The 9,576-nt window shown below is 56.3% G+C and overlaps 1 protein-coding gene across 1 annotated transcript in view; it reads right to left on the bottom strand.

Moving 5' to 3' along the window:
- SRCIN1 (SRC kinase signaling inhibitor 1) overlaps positions 1-9,576 on the bottom strand; it is a 45,187-nt gene that overhangs the window by 28,045 nt on the left and 7,566 nt on the right. Inside the window, exons 6-10 of the mRNA XM_010843137.1 lie at positions 6,061-6,084; positions 1,940-2,135; positions 1,140-1,338; positions 616-709; positions 6-97 (exon numbers count right to left, since the gene is read on the bottom strand). Coding sequence (XP_010841439.1) covers positions 6-97; positions 616-709; positions 1,140-1,338; positions 1,940-2,135; positions 6,061-6,084 — 605 coding nt within the window. The remainder of the gene's footprint in view (positions 1-5; positions 98-615; positions 710-1,139; positions 1,339-1,939; positions 2,136-6,060; positions 6,085-9,576) is intronic.

Raw genomic sequence — 9,576 nt, 5'->3', positions numbered from 1 at the left:
CCGGCGGCGGCGAGCCTGAGGCCAGGTGTTGCGCCGGCGACAGGTTGTTGAGGCGCCGCGTGGGCGACGACTCCCGCGACGCATACACCATCTCTCTCTGTGCAGAAGACAATCCCGGAACCCCACAAGCCGGTCACAAAGGGGATCCCTTGCCTCCCGCTTAAGGAGCCAGCAGCTCCTCCCGCCCTCGAGACGCTGAGGAAGTCCCTTCTGTTCTCTGCCTTTCCACCCTCCTACTGCATCTTCGACCCCTTTCCCGTCAGGGCTCCCAGGACGGAGAAAGAAGTGGCAGAGGGCCAGGCAACAGAGAGAGGAGCAATCTCCAGCTCACCCCATGGTGGGGGATGGAAAGCAAAGAAGGAAGGGGCGGTTCCTGAGAGCGGTCTCCTAGGATATTTAGAGGCAGATTTGAGAAATCCTGATCTGACCAGAGGGAAAGCGGCAGATGAGGGGAGGGACACCTCCAGGACTCCACAATTAATGAAGGCCATCCTCTGCTTCAGCCTCCACGTTCCCTTCTCCAAAGCTGGCCCTGGTCCCTGGTGACAAGTGGCTAGACTGCTCCTGGACCCATCTGCCCAACCTCCTCCATGCCCTGGGCCACCCCAGCCATACCCGAAGGTCCCCGTTGGTGAGGTGTGAGCCAGGGAAAGCGGCGTAGAGTGGCTCCTTCCTATAGATCTTGATAATACTGCGATCCTGGATGTCCCTGGGGGGAGGAAGGGGTGCAGAGGGTCACCATCCCCCAGCCCTGCGATGAGAGGGGGCACCTCCAGGCAAAGGGGAGAGGGGTGGCAAGAGGGGCCGCAAGCTCCAACCCCTTAACTCCTTGCTCAGTAGATCTCAGGCTGCCTGCCACCAACACACAACCAGCATCTTCTACCCCGTTTACCTCGGCCTCACGAACTGTTTTCAGTTTAGCTCAAGCCAAGGCCAACCAGCAGGGGTGGATGAGTTAAAGGGAAGGCGGTGGGGCCGAGATGACCGAAGAAGGGGCGGGCTGGTAGGGCTCCGGGAAGAGAGGTAAAGGGGGCTGAGGCTAGGTGAGGAGGCGGCTGGGGAATGACCTGTGGCTTCGAGACCCCCTCGGAAGAGGAGTAACGGGGAGCCCACCCCATTCCCCCCGGGGCCACGCCCACCGGACGTCCTCCAGCTCGTAGAAGACGTTGCGAGCCTCATCTTTGATAAGGATGGCTGTGTTGGGCGACTTCAGCATGCCCATGGTGAGCTTCTGCGGGAACATGTGCGCGATGAGTGCGTGCAGCGTGTCCAGGCTGCTAACCTCGTGCGTGATGTGCACGCGCCGAGTCTCCTCCCCGAACTGCAGGAACAGCACCCCTGCAAAGGAGACGCCACCCTTGGTGTCGGGGCCGCCACCGCCACCACCCCGGCGGCTCGGGGAACCTTCGGGAGTCCCGCTGGTCCCGCAGAGGCAGGGTCTGAGGCCGGACGCCGCCCCGGAGTGCAGGTGCACCCAGGCACTCCTCATGCTGCCGGCCTCTCAAGGCACCCCAGGCAGGTTGGAGTCCGGGCGAGGAAATGGAATTGCGGGCCGGAGCAGTTGGGGCAGAAACTGAGAGTGAGGGGGAGAGATGAGGGAAGCGGGGAATGAAGGAATGGGGGGCTGCTGAAGGGGGTGGGAGAGGGGAGGCTTAGAGAGGGAGAGAGGGACAGGGAAGGGGTTGCGGAGGCAGAGAGAAGTGAGGGAAGAGAGGTGGAGAAGGCGGGTGAGAGAGCAGCTGAGGAGGGAGAGGCCCTGAGGGGAGGAGATTGGAGGAGGAGGGGTGGGCGGGAAGATGGGGATGGGGGAGGGGAGCCAGAGTCTCCCTAGAAAGGTGGTTGAGGAGAGATGAAGCGGTCAAGGGGAGGGAGAGGATGCCGGGATGAGCAGAACAGAGGGAGGAGCCAGTGGCCAGGAGGGAAGATGGACAGGCAGTACCTGGTGAGCGCAGCTTGGTCTGGCTGGCTGAGCGGGAGAGGGGTAGGCTCTGTCGGAAGCGGTTCATCCTACTGAAGCCTAGGGGGAGCTCGGCCTCTGACATGGTCTCCAGTGACTCGGCCGAGGCGTACGACAGCTTGGCCGCCTGGTCGGCCAGCCCAGGCTGGGCTCCCTGAGTGTGGCGTGAGCTGCGGGTCTGCGGGGATGGGGTGGGGCGAGACAAAGCAGGCATGAGCCCCTTTTGCTCTGCCCATTGCCCCCATCCCGGCCTGGGGAGCCCCAACTAGCCAGAGAGAGACACACACACACACACAGGAGAGTCTCCTGGATTTCAGACTTGTGTGACTGCAGGAGAGTTCCCCAAACTCTTGGGGCCTTGGTCTCCCCAGGATACCCAGCAGGTAAGGACTGGGCAAAGGACTCAGGCACCCTGGGAAGCCAGACAAGAAACCATCTGAGCAGGGAGCCATGGGCACGCCTGCTATTTTAAGCTTCCAAAGAACAACAACACAAATTTGTCACCGAGGTGAGCAGCAGAATCGTTGAGCAAATTGGGGCATTAGTTCCAGACATTAATTAAGCGGCGGTTTTGTGAGTGATGAATTTATCCTTCATGGAGTTCAGAGGGTTGGGGTGGGGGTGGGAAACAGGGTCCAGGGAGAAAGCAGAGAGCTAGGGGCCCTGGGATCCCAGTTCTGGGAGGCATGGCCCCTCACAGAGCTGGGCACAATGTCCTCGACCTAGGGTGACTGGAAGAACCACCCCAAAACCCCCCAAACCAGTTGGACCCCAGTTTCAGACTACCTGCTTAGTACATGCAGTGCACATGCTCAGCCCACACAAGCACATGGCCTAAGTGTCAGGCCTCAGCCCCTCCCTGCATGGCACATGCTGCCACATGGCCAACGTGCCTGGCTAGCCGCCCAGAAAGGCCTCCTCCAGTTCATCATAGCAGCCCTTGTCCTGAAGCTACAGCCGAGGGTGATATCTGCCTGGGGCTAGGGAAGGGTGTCACCCAATGACCATCCCCTGCCCCAGGGACAGTTCGATACCCTCTCTTTAGGAGAGGGGACACCCTGATTTCAATTGCACTTCAAGAATCTACTTTTGGCTGAAGGGCTGGAGCTCTCATTCAGCCACAGCTCCTTCCAGTCTGCCCCAGCTCCTCCCCTCAAACCTGGTTGCTGTCAGAAACTCATTTATTTAAGGGAGAAAGATAATGAATCAGATCTACATCATTCTGTTATGCAACATTATATATATATGAGATGTATCACATATACATGTTATCAAGAAAAAGACCGTGTTGCCCAGTTGTATTCTTTTTATAAAATAATTTTTAACAACCACAAATCATTCAAAACCATTAACACTGGTTATCTTGGGGCTGAGACACACCTTTCTCTTTACTTTATACATTGCCTGGCTGTGTGAACTTTATACAATCAGAATATATAATTTTTATATTTTTTGTTTTTTATAATTCTAGTGTCTTTTAAAAATATTTATTTATTTGGCTGTGTTGGGTCTTTGCAGCATGGGGTATCTCTCATTACAGCGCTTGGAGCTCTCTAGTTACAGCTCTTGGGCTCAGTAGTTGCGGCATGCCCGCTTACTTGCCCTGCAGCAGGCAGGATCTTAGTTCCCCAACCAGGGATCAGACCTGCGTCCCCTGCAATGGAAGGTGGATTCTCAACCACTGTACCACCAGGGAAGCCCTCATTTTTATAAAAACAAACAAACAGTAAAAGTGTCTCTAAAAAGGAATTATTCTCCTCCTCAGCTCCCCCCTTCCATAAATCCTGATTAACCCCTAATTCATCTCCATCTTCCTATTAACTCAATTTAATGTTCCAATCGGATTAGCACTCTCAAAAGAGAAAGCATCTTCTTCTGATGAGCAATGTGCCCAGCGGTCCCCAAAGTGGCCTCAGAGCTTGGGGATGCTGCAGGTCAGATATGGGGACATTAGTGGGCATCCAGCTTCAAGCATAATGCTTTGATCAGTGGGTGGGCATGGGTCTGGGGAGGAGGGAGGCTGCGTAGGAACTGGGCCCACTTGGGGGATGCCTGGGCCCAGACTTTGGAGTCTGCAGTTCAGTTCTAGGCTGATCACCAGGGCTGGCCTGTGCCCCTCTCTTTCCTCACAGTGTGGGGAACCAGGCCTGGTCTGGTGGTCATGAGGTTGCCAGGCAACTGGAAGGTCAGTGGTTGCCAGGCTAGTGTGGATGAGGGGCTACAGAATTCAGGCAAGATGAGGCAGCTAGCGAGGATGAAGAGTAGGGGGTGGCCACAGCACCTCAGGGGGACACAAATGAGTTGCCAATAAGAAGATGGCACAGGAGCCAGAATGAAGGGGAGTAGGGATCCTAGGGACTGAGAAGGCAGCCCCTTGCCCAGGGAACCCTGGGAGAAGACACACCCACATTCCCTTCCCCACCAGTTCCAGTCTCCATCCTGGTCTTCTGGGCTCTTATTCCATTCTCACAGCCTTTGTAGAAAACACTCTTGAGAAAAGAGAAAGTGCAATAGCGCTTCTCTCCAGCCCTGAGCCGGGACAACAGAGCAGAGAAAAAGTGAGACATCCAGAAGGACTTCCTGACTACAAGGGAGATGGGAAGAGAACAAAATAGTAATTCAAACAGAGCTCCGCAAAGACAGGAAAGGGCTTCCCAAAGATGGGAAGCAGTGAGCACTGGTCCTTGGAGATGCTCCAGGGAGGACCTGATGACTCCTAGTCAGACATCAGACGGAGGGAACCTTGAGCAGGGGTGATCAGACCAGGATCTGAGGTTCCCAAAGGCTGTCCACATATGGGGGCAGAATCACTTGGGAGCGTTTAAAAACACTCTCTCCAGGGCTCACATTCACTGAATCTGAATCTCTGGAGGTTAGAGCCTGGGGTTCGAGGTTTTTGACAGGTTCCCAAGGTGATTCTGAGTGGAGAATCATGTCAGCATCCATGATGCTAACAGCTAACAAAGTAAGGCTCCCCATGAGCCAGGCATTGTATTTAGGACATGCAGTCTCTTGTCCCTTCACTTTACATCAACTCTATGACGTAGATACTGCTCCATTTTATGGAAGAGAAACCAAGGCTCAGGGAATTTATGTAACTTGCCCAGGTCACTCAGCTAGTTAGTAGCAGACTGGAATTCACCACCCGGCAGTTTGGCCCTCGGCCACATGCACTGAGCCACTATGCGCTACTGCTTCCTACAAAAAGCCTATAATGCCTGACCCCACGAATCTACACTTCTGTGGTTCTCTGATTCAAGAACTTCCCTTTGGGAGGATGCATGCAAACAAGATGTTTGGAGCAAGATGGCACTGGGAGAGTCTGGAATGTATACCTCCCACCCCCTGTCATGATGCCCAGGATTTGAGGAACTGGGGACTCCAGGATGCAAGCAGCAGGCTAACGTAGTTCAGTTCTAACTCTGGTGCCAAAGAAGATGGGGAGGTCCCAGAGTGTGCTCCCCCAGGGGTCAGCAGGATGTCCTTGGAGGGCACAGATTTCCAGCTGTGCATGGTCCGAACTCTCCAGAGGAGGCAGGAGAGCACCATCCTTGAGCTCAGTCCTCCACTTGGGCAACAGGTTTGGGGGGTGGGGTGCAGGGCTGTGAGTCTCTTGCCTGGCATGACCAGCTCTCTCCATAGTGGAAAGTAAGAAAGGGATGAGGGACCTATTGTAGTCACGGGGCCTCCCGTCTGGAGGGGCCTTCCTCCTCCAGGCTTGGAAAATGAAGTCTGAGTTCAGAAGACAAGGCCCTCAATAAGATCATGGGATCCAAGGCCCTCCCTCGGAGCCAGCTGTCTCTCCAAGCAGGGGGAAATACCTATCTCATTCCCAAATGCCCTTGTGTCTCAGGGTAAGCCTGAGCACCCCCCACCCAGATTCCCAGTAGGGGTGGCCCAAACTGCCACACTGGCTCCACAAGCCCCTGGCAGGCAAACCCAGGCTCTCTCAAAGCAGCAGCCCCAGCCTGCAGCCCCAAGGCCCACCACCCACACCAGACGGCCCCCTGCAGACGCACACCCCTGTGCAAAGCATGTGCAGGGAGGGGGGAGGGCAGGACAGCACATGCAGTTGTCACGGAAGCAGAAGCACCACCACTGACCTTGAAACTCCAGTAGTTTGGCTGCTGATGGAAATAAGAGAAGAGATGGTTATGTGGGGGCTGGGAGGGGAGAGTAGGGCCAGGGGTAGGTTAGAGATCCTTGGCACTCAGCATTCAGCCCTGGGCCCTCCACCCTCCCAGGAACAGGAAGGCAGCCATGCCTAGTACATCCCACTCTCTTTGGAGACCAGGGATGGCCCTGAGCAGGCTCCAGGCCTGCTAGTGGGGGAGGGGAGAACCAGTCCAGATGTTTCTAAGTCACGCAATCTAGTCACGGTAACAGTCCTTAGAGAGTTACAGGCAGGAAAAGATGCAGATGACCATGATATGAGAGCACGTGAGATGCTGGCAGAGATGAATCAGAGCTGCGGGATGAGAGAAATGGCATCTGGTTGTGCCAGCTGAGGGGAAACTTCCCGAAAGAGGTGGCATTGGAGCTGGGGCTTAAATGAGCAGCTGGAGGTTGGGAGGAAGGGCATGGGCAGAGGGCCTGGGGCAGGCATGTGCTGGGTGTGTTGAGGAGACAGTCCAGTTTGGTTGGGGCAGAGCCTGGGAAAGTAGCATATTAAGCTGCAAAGGGGCTGGGGCTAGAAGGGCACCCTTAAATGCTGAGCGAAAGAATTTAGACTTAACGAGGTGGACAAGCAGAAAGCATTTGAGTGAACCCAGGTGGGATGGGAAGTGGACCGCAGGAAGGTTGACGGGGCAGGGACTGGAAGAGGGAGGCAGGGAGCCAAGGCCAGGGCAAGGAGGCCTGTGTGACATGATGGACCCAGGTTTCAGGAAAAGTGGACAGATGCCCATCAACCCACAGCCCTGGGCAATGGATGGGAAGCCACGGGCAGCAAGGGATCGTCGGCAATGTCCTGTGGACGGACAGATGAGAGAGTAGGGCTCCTTGCTCCCCCAGAATGGGTGTGTTAGGTTTCTCCTCATTCACAATAACCTAGAGTCACCCTGCCTTCTCCAGAGACCAGAAGGCCCCTCCAGATGGCTAAGGACAAGGGAGGAGTGGCCCGGAGGCTGGGCTGGTTCTTGGCAAAGCTGAGGACACCCTGCTGACCGGTGCCAGCCTCAGCAGGGAGACAGAGGCAGCAGATGGCCTGGCCCTGGGGTGCCTGGCACCAGCAGATGAGATTCCCTAGGCCTCAGAGCCGCTGGCAGAGGAGAGGGACACCAAGGGTCCCTGATGGCAGAGGGCACCACGGTGGGGTGTCCTGTGGACCTGAATACTTTATGGCAGGGAGGAGCTGGAGAGGGATCCTGCTGGGAGGAGGCTTCTGACCTTTAGGGTGGGGATGATGCCACTAGGGCTGGGATGAAGAGGGTTACTCACCAGAACCATCCCATTTGGGCCACACCCCCACCCCTCCCCCCAGCATTGCCTCCAAGAGATGCAAAAAAATAATCACATGCCTGGCAGAGGAAGGGGACAACGAAGTCTGTGCCCTAGCCAATATCTAGAACCATCTATGGACACATGCCACCCATGGGTGTTGAGTGGAGGCGGGGGTGAAGGGCTGGAGTAACAGGCTCTAGCCACAGCTGCCTGTGGCCTGGGGAAGGGAAGGGGGAGCAGAGGGAGTGGACATGTGATCAAGACTGGGGCGGGGAGGCAGAGCCAGGCAGAGGGCAGGGGAAGGTTTATGATGAGAGTCATGTCTGCAGCCCCAGTGGTGATGGACGGCTCTGCAGAGAAGGCCGCCGTCCCTCATCCAGCTGCACGTCCCCGGTGTGCAGACCACCCACGGAGCTGCGCACAGACTCTCAGACAACCTCCCATGAGGACATCACCACAAACACACCCAGAGCAACAGACACACCCACAGAGGGACACAAACACTTGGAGAAGGGCCGGCCACAGTCAGAAACAAACAGAAACTCAGAGACAGAGATACCCATAGGTGGACCAACCCCATCCATACAAACATGCACCGCCTATTCCCACCCCCACCCCACACCAGACACTGACCTGCTCACACACATTTCTACAAGCAGAATCACAGAGGCACCCCCCCCAGCCCTAGCCCCTAGGAAGTCACAGAAACACACAGAGACATGGATGCCCACTCACACATATGCATACGCATACACAGCGACTGCAGAGACACACAAAGCAACGTGCGCACACACACACACACACATACTATGCACACACACAAAGAGAGTCACATGCCTCCCTCCCCCAACTAGCTGGGTCATGGTGCCTCTGACCACCTCAGCCACTGTACCAGGCCTATGATGTCCCAGATATCATGTGTCAGGTAGGACAATCATGTGTCCTGATTCAAAAGAAGCAGAAAATGCCCCTCCCCCACCCAGCCCCAAAAGTCAACATACCAGGCTCAGTATGCAACTGGTGCCCACCTCACATCTCTGGGAGCAGAAGAGGGATGGGTCCTGGCTCCAGCCATGCTAGCTGTGCCCCCAACATGGGCCTGCCTCAGGCTATGCTAGGCACATCCCTGGGGCACTCAGACCTGGAGAGATCACTAGCTGGGCCAGGGGAGAGGACTGGGTGGCACCAGTGCCACAGGACGGGCCAGCCAAGCCCCACTAGCGGGTAGAGGGAAGAGTTGCTGTCTTTGTGCTTGGTGAACTTGGAGTGAGGCTGGGACCAGAGTCCCGGGACTCGGGCGCTGGCTGGTAGGGCACGCAGAATGCTGCCCCTCTGTCACCTCTGGAGAGTGGGGAGGATGGCCCTCTCAGGTTGTGCCCACCAGGGTGAGACACAGTCTCCTGGCAACTCAGTGTCCTTGGAGAGGAAAACCGTGGTAGGGAGAGGGCCTTGGGGATGTCGTGCATCCCTGTCTGGCTCTTTCCAGGGTAGTAAACCCCTGGGACAGCCTTGGGTGACTGAGAGGAGCAGAGCCAGCTCCTTTGCAAAAGTAGGGCTCTCCTTGTCCAGTCACCAGCACCCTTTCCTCTTCACCCTCTTCCTGGCTGTCAGCTCCTCCTGCCCTGGCCCATAGGGTGCCTGGTATAAGAGGGCCTCTCAACAAATATTTGGCCACAAATCATTGCCAAGAACTCAGGACCAGCCATGGGCAGGGGGGTGGGGTGGTGTATCTCTGCGTACTCTTCCCTGGCACCACTCTCCATCTCCTGGCACTCTGCACTGCTCAGCCTTCTAGGTCTTTTCCCTGGGAATTGCCCAGCACCAGAAACCCCTGGAACGAGGACAGAGGGCAGGAAGGGCCCAGGAAGATCTGGCTCCCCAACCCAAGGGTAAAGCTGTCTCCTTCCCCCAGACTCAGAAAGGGGGTGTCTCACCTTTCCAGAGGACAGTGAGACTGTGGGAAAAAGGGCTGCATAGGAAAGCCACTTGAGGGTCATGAGAAGGGCTCTATGAGGATAACATGGAAGTCAACCATCTACTCTGTAGGGACCAGGCTTTCAGTAATATGGGATGGGAGCTTCCTGGAGACCCAAGGAAGCAGTGCCAGGGGGTCCTCAAACTCCCAGGTGAGAAGAGGAACCAACTTCTTTCCTGCGGGGGTGGGGGGGGTGGAGAAG

Source organism: Bison bison, unplaced genomic scaffold (assembly GCF_000754665.1).
Source record: "Bison bison bison isolate TAMUID 2011002044 unplaced genomic scaffold, Bison_UMD1.0 scf7180017864180, whole genome shotgun sequence".
Taxonomy (NCBI): Eukaryota; Metazoa; Chordata; class Mammalia; order Artiodactyla; family Bovidae; genus Bison; species Bison bison.
Note: the sequence above shows the minus strand (reverse complement) of the source record. Positions and strands in the feature narration are given on the sequence as shown.